Raw genomic sequence first — 19,966 nt, forward strand, 5'->3', positions numbered from 1 at the left:
TGCATAAAAATCACATAAACTCTTCCATACATGCATCTCATTATCATATTTGCATATTTGGTAAAGCTAATGAGAATAAGCTCATGCATAATCGAGACCCAACTCCCAACTGCTGGGCATGCCTAGTTCACAATACTTCATGCCATCACAGCTGGCACTAATGGGCACTCTTGCTAGCAATTTTTTCAGACTGAAGAAAGATTAATTGGCCACACACATTGATTCACACAACCTTACAATTTGTTTCACATGAAGAGTAGTTCAGGCACAATGGCCAGCAATGTGTATTCATACTTCTACTGGCCACTAAACATTAAGAGAAACAGAGAATAGTACTGTTTTCCAGGTGTCTAGAAACTGCACCCTATTCATGAAAATAAAATTAATAACTTTTCAGGCATTATTTACATTAAAACTAAAATTTAAAAAGATGGAAATTCTCTCTTCCCCACTGTCACTAGCAAGCATTTTCTCTATCTAAGTGACAATTTGAACGCTGTAAGGTTTTTTTTTATTTCTTTTGGTAAAGGACATTTTTTCAATTCAATTTTTATTATTGTCATGGATCAGCACACAAAAAAAATAAACATTAAAATAAAACAAAACTGTACAGAAGCAAAGAAGCACAAGGCATGGTAATACAGTATATTACACTTGGTGGTGAAATCAATGGGTGACCAAAGTTTTACTAATTTTACAGACAAAACTTAACTATATTAAGGAAAACTGAATTATACTGATCCAACACTAATAGTTTTTCATAGAAATGATCAGAGTTTCCAGCACATTTAATCAGATAAGATTATAAAAGTCCCTATACAGGGCGAAATACAACAGGACATGAGCTGCGGTTTCAGTGGCTCCTTGTCCACAACTCTGGTAATGGGCATTTGGTAAAAGGCATTACTGAGTCTGTCATCTACACTCTATAACTGTCAGGTTTGGCTCTGCAACCAAATAAGGCAGATGCAGACTTCAACAGATAATTAGAATTGCAGAAAAAACAATTGCCACCAATGTGCCTCCACTGATACTGCATGAGTCAAAAAGAGGGTTGTGGAAATATCTACAGACCCCTCACATTCTGGACATTAATTGTTTCAACTTTTACCCTCAAAATGATGTTATAGAGCATTGCACACCAGAACAACAAGACACAAGGACAGTTTTTTTACACGCATGCCATCATTCTGCTAAATAACTAATTCCCACAACACTGTCAAACTATTTACTAAGACTGTATTACCATTATTCTTCTCATCCTTCCTATTACCTATTTCCTTCTACTTATGACTATAACCTCGTTGCTTGTATCTTTATGATATTGTTTTATTTAGTTTCCTAGTATGATTTTGATTGCTTATTTAGTATCCTATGACTATCACTAAATGTTGTATCTTAGAATAGCAGAGTTAGAAGGGACCTTAGAGGTCTTCTAGTCCAATCCCCTGCTTAGGCAGGAAACCCTACACCTCTTCAGACAAATGGTTATCCAATACCTTTTTAAAAACTTCCAGTGTTGGAACATTCACAACTTCTGGAAGCAAGTTGTTCCACTGATTAATTGTTCTAACTGTCAGGAAATTTCTCCTTAGTTCTAAGCTGCTTCTCTCCTTGATCAGTTTCCACCCATTGCTTCTTACCTTGCCCTCAGGTGCTTTGGAGAATAGCTTGACTCCCTCTTCTTTGTGGCAGCCCCTGAGATATTGGAACACTGCTATCATGTCTCCCCTAGTCCTTCTTTTCTTTAGACTAGACATAGACAGTTCCTGCAACCGTTCTTCATATATTTTAGCCGCCAGTCCCTTAATCATCTTCTATGCACTCTTTCTAGATTCTCAACATCTTTTTTACATCATGGAAACTAAAACTGAATGCAGTATTCAAAGTGTGGCCTTATCAAGGCATTATAAAGTGATATTAACACTTTACATGACCTTGATCTTATTATTCTTGATCAATGTATTTTTTATGTACAGGGAGAGCTTATAAACCAAAGACAAATTCCTTGGGTGTCCAATCACACTTGGCCAATAAATAATTCTATGACCAGAACTGCATGACCATTCAATTAATCTTGACATTCTTTTAATTGGACAATATGAACAAAAGGACAGCATTAAATCTACTTTTCTTGTTGATAAGAATTTGTGTTTATAAAATGCCTCTGATACATGTTTTCCACATTAAATATTAGTTACTTTGTTTTTTCTGAGTTAAAAGCACTGGATCATCCTATTCCAATACTGTCCATTCTGAACAACCTACTCTCTTAAAATCCCTTATCTTCAAAGTATGTGCATGATCTTATACAGTTACTTTATGTTTTATATCACTAAGATAAAATGTGTCCCTTTCTATATTTCACTTTTGAAGGACATTAAAAAGACAACTGACTGATCTGATAAAACATATTTATAAACATTAACAACTTTTAACTTCTATTAATGGGTAATTGTTTTAAAATTAGTGTAGTTCCAGTTGATGACCAAAGGGTTTTCTGTTTTGTATCTCAAAAGTAAAGCAAGCAAGAAATGTTGTGTTTATAAATCAATCTGATAATGCTTATTTCTTATCTCACTGGATTGTCTTCCTTTTAAGATTGTTCTGTCATATTGCAGTTGCATTCAGTCTCATTTAGAAAAACAGAAATGTTGTTAATTCTCACTTGGAATGAAGTATTCCAGATGTTAGAGTAAAAAGAATTTATATAATGTACAGAGGTTAATTGACTAAAGCTCATTAATGTATTTCAAAGAGATATCTTCTGATGTTGTTATTCCTCAAACGTTTCCCGCAATAAATAATAATAAAAGCACCAATAAAATTGTCAGCTCAAAATAGGAGCTAAATTCACATTAAGGTCAAAATATCAACAGAAAATTTGCTTTATAGATATAATAACATATTTTCAAATGAAAAAAGTGATAGAGAATATCAGCAATTTCATCTCCACAGTTTAAAATGCTTTATAAATGGAAACATTTATTTTTTGACGCAATGCGTTCCTCCATTCTTATGGTATGATTACAATATGTAATTTCCTATATGTAGACCTATATAATACGTTGCAGAATCTCAAGCAGCCAGATATTTCAATTTTTCTCACTTATTTCTCTGTCTGTCCACATTTTTTCTTCCTGTATATTTGCTGTAAGGTGTGAAATATTTTTTAAAGAGTAGGTGTATGGATGAATTAATTATTCCCCCCCCGTGTGTGTGTGTGTGTGTGTGTGTGTGTGTGTGTGTGTGTGTGTCTGATAACATCAGTATTCCAGTTGTTTATATTCCTTAGATATAAGGAATATAGATATAGGCTGATTTTCTTAGATATAGGCTGATTTCTCTTTAAGTTTTTTAAAATGGTAAACCACATAGGTTCATTGTGGAGGTGGATAGCCTTGAAAATAAAGTATCACATTACACTAAATAAAATGATTATGCTATAGCCTCATTCATATTCAATTCCCACTCCATGGCAACATATCATAAAAAGCAGTTCCCTTGGAGATAACAGACACTTACATCTTGATTGGACATATCCCAATAAGGCCTCTCTCCATATGACATCACTTCCCACATGACAATGCCATAGCTCCAGACGTCACTAGCTGATGTAAATTTACGATAGGCAATTGCTTCTGGTGCAGTCCATCTGATAGGAATCTTACCACCCTACAAATAAATCAATAGAAGCATTTATACAACTGCAAATATCTTAGGTTTGTTTATTCATTTATATAAGCTTACATAATGTTCCAATTATATTTGATGTTCATAACTACTTTTACAAAGAAACAGGACATTAATGAAAAGATAATACCCATCCATCCACAACTACCCCAAAAGACATAATTTTTCTGTAAGCAAAAGAAATTTGGAAGCAAGCTGACTTAAGCATGAAAACTTCAACCTCTTTATCAGAAAGAAAAGAAATAGTTTTCTCATCTTTGTGGTTACCTCAAATGGTATTTAAAGTATGACATAAGTATATAGGCAAGGAAGATATAATACAAGTAGCTGTCAACGTATGATCACAATTGAGCCCAAATGTCTGTTGCTAAATGAGACAGTGAATTGCTAAATGAAATTGTTAAGTGAATTTTGCCTCATTTTACAACTTTTCTTGCCATTGTTAAGTGAATCATTGCAGTGGTTAAGTTAGTGACATGGTTATTAAGTGAATCTGGCTATCTCACTAACTTTGCCTGTAAGACGGTCACAAAAGATAATCACATGATCCCAGGAAATTGTAACCCTCATAAATTTGCTATTTAAACGACACAAAACTGTTTGCTCCTTTTAAGAAAAATGCCCATAGTTTATGATTTTTGCATTTTATAGAATTCTGCTTTTATACTGAGCTCTCTTTTTTATCTATGAATAGGAAAAATTAGGTGTTGTTTTCTGGCATGGACGGAAAATCATGAAATGGTCTTATATTGCAATAGGGTTTGTGCTTTTGTTTTATTGTTTTGTTACTAGTATTGGTATTATATTGTACTGTGTATATGTATTGTATATCTCTCTCTCTCTGTGTGTGTGTGTATATACACAAACAAAAATGTATTGATTTTTCTGCTTCAGCTATATTAATGTATTGTGTTGTCGAAGCTCTCTGAATCCGAGTTGTTTCCTTTCAAACATTTCATTACAAAACTAGGTAATATCAGTGATGGGATTCAGCCAGTTTGCAACACTTTGGAGAACCGGTTATTAACTTTCTGAGCAGTTTGGTGAACTGGTTGTTGGAATAAATTGTTTGGGCAGAGAACTGGTTGTTAAATTATTTGAATCCCACCGCTGGATAATATCATCAGAGCTGGAGTGCTAGCTGTTACCTAGTTTGGTAATGAAAGGGCTGCAAGAAAACAACCAAGCTCAGAGAGGTTCAAGGATCCCACAGTTCAAACCTGAGCTACAAATATTCTTCTTCTGTCAGTACATTAATCTGGTAAACTCACAAAATATGGTTTTATAAGGTTAGCATTTCATTCCTATCATTTAGATGGTTGCTAAGGGGAGCTCTGCTATTGTAATCTTTCTTGTCCGCTGTTCGTGCCACACTTGTTTTACATGCACTCGATTGAGAGACACATTTATCAAGCAACTCGATGGCCTGTTCACAGTCAACAAATCAGTTCAGGAATACTACTTTGGAATGCTTCAGAACATGTACACTGTTCTAAAACTGAATAAAACATGTTGCTATTATAATTCTACTGCATGCCTTCTTATCACCAAATATGGCAAGAATAATGGCTGAAAACAATACCATTCTTATTATTTGCTTTAGCTTCTCTAGATTAAACATGACCATAAATAACTAAATAACATAAATTTTATTTGCTTAAACAAAAGACGTTAGGATCACTCTTCTTTTTTTAAACCTCATCTGGTACAATACTGCACATGTAAATGCTTTCTATGACTAGCATATTTTTATAATATTTTTTATTAAAGTTTACAAATTAAAAATATTAATGAAAACTAGAAGAATATAAAAAATAAAAAGTGAAAAAATTAAAGAAGATTTATAAAAAAAAACAATTTCTCTTTTCTCCAAATAAGTACAAACAACTTAAGAAATTTATGACATTCTCTGATATTTTAATAAAATATTTGTATTTCACATACTCATCTCTTATCAATGGATAAATTACACAATTTCATCATTCACTCTGAATCAGCAAAAGTCCATTAAGAGCTATAGGAATAACATACACACACACACACACACACACACACACACACACACACACACACACACACACACTTTTACAGAAAAAAATATCCAAGAAAGTCCAGTTGCTTTTTGAGGGAAAAATAAAAAAGTATAATTTGGACATTGTCTCACAAGTTGATTTCTTATCATTTTCTCTTGGTCTCCTGTCAGAAACTCCTTCATTGGGAGTTTAAAACATCTCTTTTGTAAATCCAAGATAAGAAAGCTACCCAAATTATTCTTCTGATTCATTATTTGTATGCTCTCTTTTTATTTTTATTGTTTTATTATTATTAGAAATTTAGTCAGTTTCATTTGTAAATCCAGGGTAGCACCATTTTGAATATCATTCTTGTAGGCTGGCATTTTTAGATCCAGTTAGCTCAGTCTCTATTTTGTTCAGTACAATCTGTTTCTTTTCAGTAGCCTCTTTTAAATCCATTATTATAGTAGCCAATAATCTTCAAGAGAAATTTCTGAGCAGATTGTTCCCAAATATCTGTGAGTTCTTCCACAGTGTAATAATATTGCTCCATATATTTACATAAAATCTACAACAAGATTTCTTACAATTATTTCCAAAATCTTTCTATATATTTTGATATATATATTTTTGTAAAATTTTAAAAACAGGAAATATTATTTCAAGTCTACATGGCTCTGTTTATAACTTTCTAAAATCAACTAGTCACCCTTTTTCTGTTTATTCAAAATTAAATTATTTTTATTTTTATTCTTTTACTGTCCTTATCTTATAAAAATGTATTTAATCAAAGATAAAAGGAAATTCATTTGGTGTAATGAAAATTGACCTTTTGAAGATTCTTAACATGCCAAAAAATCATTAACAAGCAACATGCTAAGGTAGTTAAGAGAGCAGGTATATGAACCTAATATCCATTTAAAGGCATTTAAATCATGGCTTAAATAAGATGTCTTTCTCCCAGCTCCCAGAACTCTAAAACAGTCTTACGGACTCTTAATGGGTAACCTCTATATCAGGGGTCCCCAACCACCGGGCTCACCGTGGATCATTTTGTACCAGGCCGCAAAGAATGAAAGTAGGGCGGGCGCTGCCATCTTGTTTCGACAGTGCTTGAGAAAGTGCTTCCGGGTGAGCTTGTCAGTCGTCGGTTGGAAAGCGGCGTTTGGGTGCTGAAGGAATCCTCGTGCCTTAGTTTCGTCAAAGAGGGGGGGCGGCTTCGAACAAAGAGCCGTCCTGATGGCAGTGGAGTCTCGCATTACTCAGGAGGAGATTAAGAAAGAGCCCAAAAAGCCCATTGACCGCGAGAAGGTACAAAGGAGGAGTTGAAGGTGGCGGGGAGAAGCGGGGGACAGCTGGCTGGCCGATCACTCGGCTCGCCTTGCCTTGGTCGTACGTGCTGATGCCGGTACCGGTCCGTGGATCGGTCCGTGGATTGTACCGGTCCGTGGTACAAAAAAGGTTGGGGACCACTGCTCTATATGAAGCATTGTAAGCAATCCAGCCTTTCCTTATCTGTAGAGGAATTCTGAGGAGTCTGTGAATTTACTGGATCCCTTTTCTGTCATGGCATCAACTCAGAGCTGACTCTGCCATTACTTCCCCTAAGTTTGATTTTTATGAATAACACATTAAATTGTATTATAAATATAAAACCAAAGCCCGGTTTTTTTTTATCTAACTTGTTTAAAAATCCTGGGATGATTTTCATGGTGCTTTATAATACTTTAAACAATAAGGAATCATGGCTATATGGAACTATTATATTCAATACATGAAAAACTGGGATAATGGCCCAAAGCCAATTAAACAGCAGTCTATATTTATCACAGAGCAAGATACAATTGACAAAGAAACTCAGGTCACTATCTAATTTTAATCACAAATTCAAGGATTAAGCCTTATGTTAAAATGATGTGGGAAGTAAAATACAATGGTATTTCCTGTGCCTGCCACACAAGCAGATTAGAAGAAAAACACTATAAGAACTGACGGTGAGGTCCTGGCTTAGCTTCTATCCCAAGAAAGTGATGGAAAACATGATTAAACTAGATTTATTATATTTAAAGAAACTGGAAAAAATGCCTTGTTTTCAAGGTGAAATTCTATCTTACTAACCTTTCACATTACTTGCAATTGAAGAACATACGAACACAAGAAGATTTTTACTGGATCAGGTCAAGAGCATATCTAGTCCAGTAATCTGTCAAGCACATCAGACAGATGAATGTGGCATGAAGGGAATAATTCTCTTCCACTGCTGCTCCTTAACAACCAGTTTTTTGCTATAGATTACTGTAGACGTAAGTCAAGACAAAGAGCCCTCCACTCTTCCGTGCTCTTTGCTGAGTCCCTTTTAAAATAATCAAAATTGGTGACCATTTTATCTGATATTACAGCTTTAACTATTTGTTGCTTTGGCCCTGATTTTCACCACATTTTCCTTTAGTTAATAAGTGAGAAAGGGAGAAATCCTGCTCTTTATCTATATTTTCAAGCTATGTATGATTTTATCAATCTATAAAATTAGAGATCCAGTTTGATCTAATGCTTATGGCACCAAGCTAGAAATCAGGTGACTATGAATTTTAATAGGCATGAAAGCCAACTGGGTGACTTTGGCCCAATCATTTTCTCTCAGAATAGCCCAGGCCATTCCATAGGTTTGGCTGCAGAGGAGAAAGGAGTATTAGGTTCGTTGGCTAGCTTGAACTATGTATAAAAATATAAAAAAATCCTTCCAGAACATTTTTGGAACATAGAAAACTTGCCACATAATGCTGTTAAATAGTATTTCTTTAATTGCTATAACTAGTTTCTCTAGCTATATCAGTTCCTCTAGCCCACAAGCAGGTATTCTACCTCTCTCCTTCTCTTGGTAAATGGGCAGTTGTTTAGACAAAGCATAGGATTAAAGCAACCAATGGCTTTTAGTTTTAGAAATGTTCACAGGGTCTTTTTGGGTCTACAATAATTCTTTAAAGTATGATGCTCTGCTTTACTGAAATTCTCATGATGGTTTTTTTTTTAAGCTCTCTGGCAACATCCAGATATCTATGGCTGAAAGCAAGACATTAAACTGTCATATGCTCTTTTTTGTTTAATTCACTTAAAATACATGTTATTGTGCCTGGGATATATCTGTGACTACATGGCATTTCATTTTAGTATCACCTGCACCAACTCCTGGATTTGAAAACATTCAATGACTGGTGATTAGAACACAGTCTTGCACTTTAGCGTTGGCAGCTGCTCATTGAAATGATGAGAAAGACACAAGCACATGAGCTGATTTCTTGAACTCACGGTATTTGATATTTTGGATGTTAGCCAAGTTATAGCTTTCTTTTTCATTTATTATGGTAATGAAAAAATACTTTTTATTCCTACAACCCATATAGTTATCTTGGCTAGTATCAGTGGCATTAAAAAAGAACTATAACAATTTGAAATTAATTGTGGTTACTGGTGGAGTCATCTCTTCTATTCATGCTTTCAGGTCTTTTTTCAATCTCTATGGCTTCTTTGAAAAAAGACCTGAAAGCATGAATAGATGATTCCACCAGACTGTCAATCATTTGGAAGCATGCATTCACAAACAAAAAAATCTCCACACCACAAGCCAGGCAAACACCTGGGCACAAACAGATCCCCCCTGATACCTCCAGCTCAAACACACCCCAACCAGGCACCCAGATGAAACCTAGCTTCCTAATAAATGATAGCCGTCCGTTTACTCAGAGCCAAGCTGCACTAAAAGCCTCCAATACAGGAACACAATGTTGCTAGCCAATCAAGACAAAAAAAGCCACAAAACAGACAGAAGATATTAGAAACACCAATCAAGCAGAACACAGCAAACTCCAAGACCAATAAATACAGACCAAGACTCCCAACCAATCAGGATTAAGAAAAAAACCATTTTGGCACAGCAGTAGGCTAGCCCCAAATTTAAAACAGAAATGGCTGTGAAAGTCGGACTCACAGACGAACACAATACAGAAGCCTGATGATGGCAGATGAGATTCTGCCGAAACGTTGCTAAAACTTTAAAAGCACAACTATTGGGAAGATAGCCGAATAAAGCTGAATAATACACACACACACACACACACACACACACACACACACATAGAACACAGCAACTCAAAGACCAATAAAAACAGACCTAGACTCCCAGCCAATCAGAATGAGGAAAAAACCATTCAAATAAAGCAGAAAGCCAGCACGAAATTCAAACAAAAAACGGCTGCCAAGTCTGACACACAAGGTTAAAAAGAACCCAATACACAAGCCTGAGGATGGCAGATGAGATTCTGCGGAAACGTCGCTATAATAAAAGCATAAATATTAAGATGTGAGAAAATACCCGAAGAAACCTAAATACCATACATATAAATACCCGCGGAAACATAAGAAAATGTGTGTGTGTGTATGTGTGTGTATACTGTATACACACAGACACAGACACAGATACACACACACACACACACACAAACATATTGCTGTTCTATTGGAAGGGAAAATGCTATATTTTCATCGCTGAATTGAAAGGAAAGCTTTTCAATCATTTCCTCCTGACCTTCTGTTTGAACACAGCTCTCTAGAAATCTGTCTTGGCTCAAAACCTCACTGCCCTTGTTAGTGGGAAATTACAGGGCTGGACAGCATTAAAATACTCAGAAGGCAGATTGTAATTTTCTCTCCCTCCCGTCTTTTTAATGAACTGCATGTTCATTATAGGGGAGGTCTGAAAATTAAACAGCAAAGCTAGATTTTTATAACAATCTCTGTCCTTGGGAAACAGATGGAGAACTGCTGGCATTTAAAAGCAAAACATCTAACAAAAATTATACTTCTTCATGATAAACCTTGCATCACCTTTTATCCCAATGTGTATAAGCTTCAAGGATGTTTATGATCACCAGGATACTGCTGTATAAGCTGTGATTTTTGCCTCATTAGACCTTTTATGTAGTCAACAAAAACACATGAAGCCACTAAAATGAGTATTGTTCCATCAGTTGTTAACATACTCATGTTCATGAAAATGTCACTGATTTCCATAAATAAGCAAAGAGCAAACAGAAATACACATTTATTTTTTTTCTTTGCTTATTTACTTAGTATAATTTGAATGCTGGTCAGCTCCAAATAGCTCTGGGCCACTTATATCAAGCAACACAATAGTAAAATCATTACAATAGAATAATAATCAAAATAATATTAAACACTTCTTAATCATAACAAAGATAATTAAAACAATGTAAACTACCAAAACCTCTTTAACAGAAGCAGGTCATTGTCCCTCAATGCTTTCATTAAACCTGTTTTTTCTTCAACATTCCAGTAAGGAGGGATATTATATAAATATTGACCAGAAAAGGAGATTTACAGTGTCTTTTTAATGACATGAAGCTATATGTCCTTAGATAATATTACATATTTTGCAAGTATATATCTAGCATCTTTATAGAGTTGGAAAACATATACAATAGATAGAGAGACAGAAGAGACGACAGACAGATTTTGACTTACCCTAGTTGTATAGGCTGCTTCAGGATCATCTTCTAGAACACGGGACATACCAAAATCGGAAACTTTACAGACCAAGTTGCTGTTAACTAGTATGTTTCGAGCAGCTAGATCTCGATGAACATAGCTCATGTCAGACAAATACTTCATTCCAGAACCAATGCCTCGGAGCATTCCTACCAACTGGATTACAGTAAATCTGCCATCATTCTTCTGAAGGGAAGGCATAAGGAAGATAAATAAAAAGAACATATTTGTGATCAATTGTAAATTTTCTTTCCAACATTTTGGATTCTCCCTGAACCTACCATTAGAATTATATTTTAAAAGTGAATAAAGACATGTTGTTATGAGAAGTTGCACTAGTGTCTGTATTGACTAAGTACATTCAAGCAGGCATTAGATAACAATAAGGTGCTCTCTGATCTTTTCCCTATACTACTTATAGGAAAACATAAATATATCATACTAAACATACTGACTTTGTTAATAACACACTTAAAAAGTGAGGTAATATGGGTGAACAATTTCTAAAAATCCAGCAGCAAGCATTCAAATTACTTAACTGGTGAGAAAAGTAATATACTCTACACTTGGGGATTGTATTACTCTTTTGGACTAGGACTTGCTATTTCTCAGTTCTCAAGGGGTGATGCATCTTTTAAAAACTCTTGTACTGTACTACATTACTTTCTTTCTTGTCACTGAGCCCTATAATTAACTGGCAAAATATAATCCTGTGCTTCCTGGGATATGTGGAATGTTCCCATTTTAATTAACCAAGAACAATGTGAGGCTTTTAATAAGCATTTTAATCAAACCTGCTTTTGAGTAAACATGGATTATTTAGAGCTTATTTTATGGTTCACTTACCCTCCCAGCAATAGAAATAGGGAAAGATGCCCTAATAAGAATCTCCAAACATAATTCTAGCACATCTTCAAACCCCAATAGATAAACAAAGATATTAAAGGGTTTCTCTCTTTAGGTTTTATTACATGCCAAGTACCTACCCTGAGAAAGGCATCCAAAGAACCATTCTCCATGTACTCAGTTATAATCATGACAGGTTTACCTAGAAGTTGGAGATAAAAAAATCAGAGTTCATACATGCAGACAATTGGCTCAATGTATAGGTTTTTTTTTCTTTTTTAAAATGGAACCACATCCAATCTATAGAATGAGCCAGAAAACAAATAATGTAAGAGTGAGTTTCAGTCAGAAAATTAGCACTTAAGCTAACTCACTGACAAGGTCTTTAACTACAGTACACATCATAATCGCCAGAGTATAAGAATCCATAATTGCTCACTAAAGAGGAATGGAGATGCAGTAATAGACCAAATAGGCCTATTTGCACTTGGAGTAATGTAAAAATAATTGCATCATTTGCTAGACAATTTGTATGTCTGTAGGCATTTGGCTGAAAAAAAATCAAAGTTATGGTTTGAAAGATACAGCCTGTCAGCTGTAAGCAAAGATCCAGGTGTGGCATTCAAGAGTGATTTTCTTTCTCTTTATTTAATTCATGATTTATTTTTAATGTTTTGATCTTGCTTTATCCATTTGTTCTATTCTGAAAATGCATAAGCAAATTAGTCAACAAACTCTACTCCAGAAAAGGTCAAATTTAATACAAAGCTGAAAACAAACTTGGATTATCCATAAGTGATGCCATGCTAACCATTCTGTTTTGAATCCATTTTCCAATTCCATTTTCCAATTGGTGTATTTATTCATACTATCTAAACACTATTTAATTCTTAGTGTCTTTTATGTATATTCAATTTTTTAAAGAATCATTTGAGGATCCATTTGTCTACATCAACTTTTTTATAAAATGTCCATTCTTCCTTGTAGATAGACTTTCTAAAGTTAAGTGCATCGACCCAGGAAGGACAAAGTAACTTTTCCTTTTTCAGACTAAATTTTATTTTAATATGTCATGAATAGATCATAAAATGGGATATAATTCAGAGGAAGGAAGGAAGGAAGGAAGGAAGGAAGGAAGGAAGGAAGGAAGGAAGGAAGGAAGGAAGGAAGGAAGGAAGGAAGGAAGGAAGGAAGGAAGGATCCCAGTAGGATCTGCTGAAACATTTGTCTGAGAAAATTGAGTCCTGGAAAACAATTTCATACTGAAAAACTGCTATAATTATTTCTAGATTAGCATATATTTCAGCCAGTATGTTATCTCAGCATTGCAATTCTAGTATGGTTTCTCTTTAGAAATATTTTTATTAGAAAACAATATACTATAGAACATTAATAAACTGAAGCTTTTTTATCATTTTCATTTTTAGTGAGGGACACTTGCCTTAATGCCAGTTTCTTTGACATGTGAACATTCACAGTGCTTCACACTTCAGCCCTTGCCAAAACATTATATCCCCTGACCTTGTTCAAAATTTGTTTATAAGAAACATTTTTTTATGAATTAAAAATCAAGCATCTATGACCTTTAACTATCTTATTTGCACAAGCAAAGACTTCTTTTTCACCCCATATACAGAAATCAAAGGCAGGCACAGTAGTATGAATTTAGACATTGTGACTAGGAATTCAATTATTTAAAGACAAAGGCTAAACAAAGTCATTTGTCTTTATGTGTGAACATTCACCTCTCCTCACATTCATCATTAAAAATTGAATCTACTTAGTGCCAGCCTAAGTATATCCGTGACACAGGCTCTTTGCAATATGTCTAAAGTAATCTAACAAATATATTTAAAGGAATTTTAATTAATTTTCTTCAATTAAAAGGCATTTTATAAACTTAAAGAAGTATCATAACTTTTCACATATATAATTAATGACTCTATTATACCTAAACAGAGGGTAGTTAATACAAGAATAAGGGTGGAAACAAGGATGACATGAAAATATGGTCTAATTCTGTTGAGCTTTGATTTCTGCTTCAACATATGATATAACCTGTATGGAAATGGGTGATCTAAAGAAACCTATATTCCTGGTTCAGTTTGATTTTAACTCTGGGAAGTAATTAACTGTCTAATGCAAAATGTAATATACATTTATTATATTATTTTATAGAGGTTTATTTATTATATTATTGAGGTTATCAACATTCCTAAATTTCAGAAAGTATGCTCAAAACATAACTGTCATAGGAGAATTATATATTCACAAAATAGCTACCATGCTGGTCATAGCTTATCAATGATTTTTTTTTAAGGCAAACATTTCAGTGAAATCTGTATAAATCTTACTCCCTTCATTAACAAATTTTAAAAAGGTGATACAAAAAACATAATATGCATCAAAGCTAAGGAACATAGTAGGTATCAAGGTAGAATTTTGAAAGCATGTTTGTGTATTTTGTTACCTGCTGTATTAAACATGATAATAATCTATTAGAAATAGATAACCATATAATATCCCTGTAGAATCTCATACTTTATCCATAGAATAGAGCAATGATCCTGATCTGCAAGCTTTTGGTAAATATGGAACCCTAGGTATAGCCAGAAATTCTGATACCATTTTGCTTTATAGGTAGGAGGTGGGAAAGGAAACATAATTATGTTAAACTCAATACAAATATTACTGTTTATTTTCACTATAAACCAGGGCAATTGTTTATTTGCAAAATGCTACTAAAATTCAGCAGCATGTTTCTTGGAGTCAACTCCCAATCAGAGAGAAGTTTGAAATTGAAATTTAAAATTTGAATTTATCACTAATGGTGTATCTATACTAACTTGTTCCTTCTCCTATCATTTTATTCCCACAAACATCAGTCATTCCAACAATCTATATTATGTTATAATTTCAGGATTCATAAATGCACTATATATCAACCAGCTCCTAATAATTCTATAGAGAAAATTGATATGGGTCTGTTTACTAAAACCTGGATATGTTTATAAAGGCTTATACTCTAGGAAATCAGAATCAAATTCACTTGTTTTGGCCTACAACCTTCTGTTGGGAATTTTAAATCATTTTAATGCAGTGACAAGTACATTATGCAAATACTATCTAGTCATTTAAAACTGTTACAGCTGTAACAGCTTGGAGGTTAAAAGCCTCAGTGGGGTTTCAGTATAAAGATTCCCCTGCTGATTGTCTGGTTTATTAAGGTGATATAAAAATCACTATAGCAAACATGCTGTGGACCAAGCAGAAATGTCTTCTTTAATGAAAAATACCTCTAAAATTATTTAAATTGTTTATATCATAATTGAAAATACTGTAGAAACTAGAGATCTGTTTCTTACAAACACCAGAAATTTGCTACAAAGAAATTTAAGAATTCATTCAAAATGCTGAAATTGTATGCAATCTATCACTATATGTTTTAAAGTACATTTTAAATGGTTGAAGTAGGCAGTCTGTATAAAGAAGAATCAGCAAGATATAAAGTAAACCCTGATTTCAAAAACAACATCTTCAAAAACGCACTTACATATCTTGCTTAGAAAGCATAAATATTAGAAAGCCTTAGCATCAGAAAGTAAAAAGAGGCTATTTTGTAATCTAAAGAAAATTTCCAAATTATAATTTTTGGGGCTAATACTCAATGTTGCAGGGATTTGAGAGTTTTGAAATCTTTCCCTTCATTATTATGGTTTACAGAATTATATTGATTTGCTGATGGTAACTCTCTGCCTTTAAAACTTATTGGAAGAAGAGAAGGTGAGTCCACTGGCTGAATAGAAAATCATGAGTTAAATTCAGTTTACCTCGGTAACAACAAGGAAACAACAACAAAACTTCTTCTTGAAGTTGCAGGAACATTTTTATTGTTTTCCTTCCACTGATAATATCCCATGCCATATCCATTTCTGACTAATCACCTGATTCTCAAAATTGGTTTTTGCACTGTGCTTCAACTTTTATTAAACACAAACACATACATACATACATACATACATACATACATACATACATACATAGGAGAAAGAAAGAGAGATAATGAGATTATTTTCCTTCCTTCTTCAATATCACTTTTGAAAATAATAGGGGACTTTTTTTAACTGTCCACAATTTCTAAATCAAACAATCCTTCTACCATTTTCCTCCTGTTCTTTTAAAAGTTGTGATATTATGTTCCTTGTTAAATTATGCATAAGTTGCTTCAAGATAAGATATCAGCTGCAATGATAAAACCATTTACTGCTGACAACAAGATTAATGACTAGTCCTGCACTGATTTCCTATTATTAGCACTCGGTGGATCTATTCCATCTGTCATTTTATGGGAGGAGAAGGGTGGGGGAACCTCTGCACTGATTTTATTTCATAGCAACTTTCAGTTTGTCTTGCTTAAGACATGCCTAATACACATTAGTGACATCCTGGCCAACATACATTTAGTGACTACTCCTTCCAAGTGGATGATGTTGGGATGATCAAATTGTCCCATTATGCTGGCCTCACTCAAAAAGTCCCTTCTTTGTTTGTCTGTGTAGCCAGCTTTCAGAGTTTTGATAGCCACACAGATCTCCCTCTTCCCTGGAACCTTGAGACGGCCACTGCAAACTTCACCAAATTCACCTGCAGAAAAAGGAGCATGATCAAAAGGAATCTGCTGACACACAAACATTGTTTTAATGCAATTAAAACCTGACTATATTCCTTCCACTAAGCACAGAGAAGCTTTTGTCTGGCTTAGGCTGCATGCAATCCCAAAGTCCCTTTTCAACTTCCAACTGCGCATTTCCTGTAGATTTTATTTAACATCATTTAAAAACATGGAGTACCATTAAAAACAGAAAATTCAATATCTAAGGGTATTTATGACCCACAGCTATATATTTTACATCACTGTTATGTTTATTGCATTTCTTCCTTCTCTTCCCCAAAAATTAAACACAATTTGTGGGCATGGAAAGATTGTCCATCTTAATTCAAATGAGGATAATATATAGTTTGGTTTATGGTATGCCTGTTTCACTTGGATTTATTCTATTATTTGTTCTTTTTGTTTATTTGAAAAAATACTCTAGAATATAACTTGTAAAAACAGAAATATAATAGACTTGTTCCAGTCATCTAAATTAATATGTTGAAAACTTAAAAACTGGGTCTCCTCAGAGACACTATAAACTACTTTATTCAAATGTTTTTGAAAATTGCCTGAACACTGACAATATACAGATGGAACACAATGTTTGAAGTAAAAAAATAAATAAACCAACAATTCAACATCCCACTTCCACCATTATAAAGTCAGTGCTAACATGATGTCTTTAGCTTACCGACACCTATGACTTTTTCAATCTTTATGCATGAGGCATCAATTTCTTTGGCAAATTCCCGCACAGCTTGGTTGGGATCCTCATATGTAAAGGGATCTACATAGGTTCTGACACCTAGAATGCAAATATGATTTTCTGAAAACTTAGGAATTATATACAAGATAGATAAATAGATAGGGAGGGAACATTGCTGCATGTCCACAGAGTATTATAAAAATATGTAAAGAAAATAATATGCTCAAAAAGCCTCATGAATAAATTACACACATGGATGGAATATATTAAAGTCAAATCCTATAACAAAGACTATACATTTGTGGTAGATGGGAAGATGTTTTCTTGAGTTCCAACAATAAGTTTCAGTTTCAGTAGCTTCCATCAAGAAGAGCAATGAATATGCACATCCTTAAATTCAAAAAAACTTCAATGGGTTTTAAAGAAAGGAACAATTCCTATAAGTTCTACATCTTATAAATATTTTAATCTATTGATAATTTAAAAATATCTATAAAAGGAAAAAAAAATGCAGTCGCATGGGGAAGAAAAAAAAGTGAAGGATGACTTTCTTTCTGTGTTCAAATGCTATTCTAAATCATATTTGCTTATTTTTTGACAATCTTAAATGGCTTGAATTAACCCAACTCATTAGGCCATAAATCAGTGTGTGTGTGTGTGTGTGTGTGTGTGTGTGTGTGTGTGTGTGTGTGTGTGTTAATAGCTTGGGCCATACAGTATGTTAAGAAATAAACCACATTATATCTGAAGGATGCAAAGTGTAATTCCAGTTTATATATTCCAAGTCTCAATGTTTTCTCAAATGAAATAGCAATAGCACTTAGACTTATATACTGCTTCACAGTGTTTTACAGTGGTCTCTGCAGTTTACAGAGTCAGCATATTGTCCCTAATAATCTGGGTTCTCATTTTACCAATCTCGGAAGGATGGGAAGCTGAGTCAACCTTGAGCCTGGTGATATTCAAACTGCCAAATTGCAGGCAGCTGGCAAGCAGCAGAAATAGCCTGCAGTATTGCATTCTAACCACTGCAACTCTTAAACTTTACTTCTTTTATGTATCATCGGAATACTATGTAACAGGGTGAAGCTTTTATAGGAATCTGGTTGCATATACATTTCCGCAGCAATTATGAGGTTATCAATAATAGAAATACAAATACACAATTTGAGTGAAAAAAGCTCCAAGGAAAGAAAACTAAGCAATAGAAGTTGCAGGAAAATGTATGATTTTTGCTCCATATGGACTAGTGTTAAGAACGCATGCAACGGAAGAAAATCAAGCATGACTAACTTTTACCTTGATTTAAATGTTTCTCTTCATCTGCTTCTTGCTTAGCTTTACTGTATTTGCTCCTTCTGTAGAAATGGGGGGAAAACATTAGAGATTAAAAGACTTATCTAACTATTGGTACATGCAAAGATATTTATGAATTCCTGGATTTATTTACAGTATATGCCAAAATTTATTCTGTCAATTATCACAGGTTGAGATAATTTATAGCCTACCTGAAGTAGACATAGCTATATAGTTTGCATTGTACTATTATTATTATCATCAATAAATCTATAAATACATATAATCGTTTGGGGAATATGTTTTACACTAGTATTTTGCTATAAAACAATATACTTCTATGATCAAACTCATTTGTTTTCATTTCTGCTAATCAAAGAGTATGGTGGTACATCACATCTGCGAGCTGCATTTGTTGCCAGCTGTCTTATAAATATTATTCAAGGTACTCATTATCATGTAAAAAATCTTTTGTGGCATAGTGCCTAGTTACTTAAGAACTGCTTATCTCCATATTCTACACATCCAGTAAGATATGGCAGATTGGATGCAGTTCAGATCCTCTCAATTAAACAATGTCAAGTGTGCCTTTTCTGTTGCAACACTTGCCCTCTGTAATAGTACTGTTCCATAAGATGTTGGAAAACAGCTTATTTTCCCACACCATGAGGTAGGATGGTGGTGACCTTTCCAATATTTGGTTTTGTTTGGCATACTTTTTAAGACAAATGAGCGGCGTAGTGGCCTGGTGGTGAAGATCCTTGCCTTCCACTTGGAAGGTTGAGAGTTCAATCCTAGGTAGCGGCAGATGTTTCCTAGGATGCAAAAAAAAAATCTGCTGAAACTCTGCATGGTGTCACGAAGGACATTGGGCCAGAAAATGCTCAGTTCCATCTAGTCACCCCCAACACTATCCTGAATTAAATGTTATAGGGTCATAAAAGGGAAGCTTGGTTTTGTTTTTTTTAACTTTTTAAGACAAATCTTTGTTCTTTTACATTACTATTCTTACTTTTAACACGGTAATGTATCCAGGGTCATTGGGGGTGGGGTCTAGCATTTTTAAAAAAATGCTTGTAAATAGGTGTAGGGAAAAGCTGGAATTAATTATTGTGGCCACCAGAAAAATAGATGGTTGTTAGCTGATATTTGGGCAGTTTTTAATGGCAACTACTAACATGTACTTGATTA

General features: G+C 34.1%; 1 protein-coding gene across 4 annotated transcripts in view; it reads right to left on the minus strand.

Moving 5' to 3' along the window:
* EPHA4 (EPH receptor A4) overlaps positions 1–19,966 on the minus strand; it is a 169,806-nt gene that overhangs the window by 16,005 nt on the left and 133,835 nt on the right. The window contains exons 9-15 of one of the 4 annotated variants that reach the window (XM_087965018.1): positions 19,492–19,590; positions 18,779–18,837; positions 17,465–17,578; positions 16,575–16,760; positions 12,257–12,318; positions 11,247–11,453; positions 3,526–3,675 (exon numbers count right to left, since the gene is read on the minus strand). In XM_087965018.1, coding sequence (XP_087821144.1) covers positions 3,526–3,675; positions 11,247–11,453; positions 12,257–12,318; positions 16,575–16,760; positions 17,465–17,578; positions 18,779–18,837; positions 19,492–19,590 — 877 coding nt within the window. Of the gene's footprint in view, positions 1–3,525; positions 3,676–11,246; positions 11,457–12,256; positions 12,319–16,574; positions 16,761–17,464; positions 17,579–18,778; positions 18,838–19,491; positions 19,591–19,966 lie in introns of all 4 variants that reach the window. The other 3 variants (XM_087965017.1, XM_087965019.1, XM_026664117.2) reach the window with 3 other exon arrangements.

The sequence above is a fragment of the Notechis scutatus genome, chromosome 4, assembly GCF_049901735.1.
Source record: "Notechis scutatus isolate UNSWTSFEM ecotype Mainland chromosome 4, rNotScu1.2, whole genome shotgun sequence".
Taxonomy (NCBI): Eukaryota; Metazoa; Chordata; class Lepidosauria; order Squamata; family Elapidae; genus Notechis; species Notechis scutatus.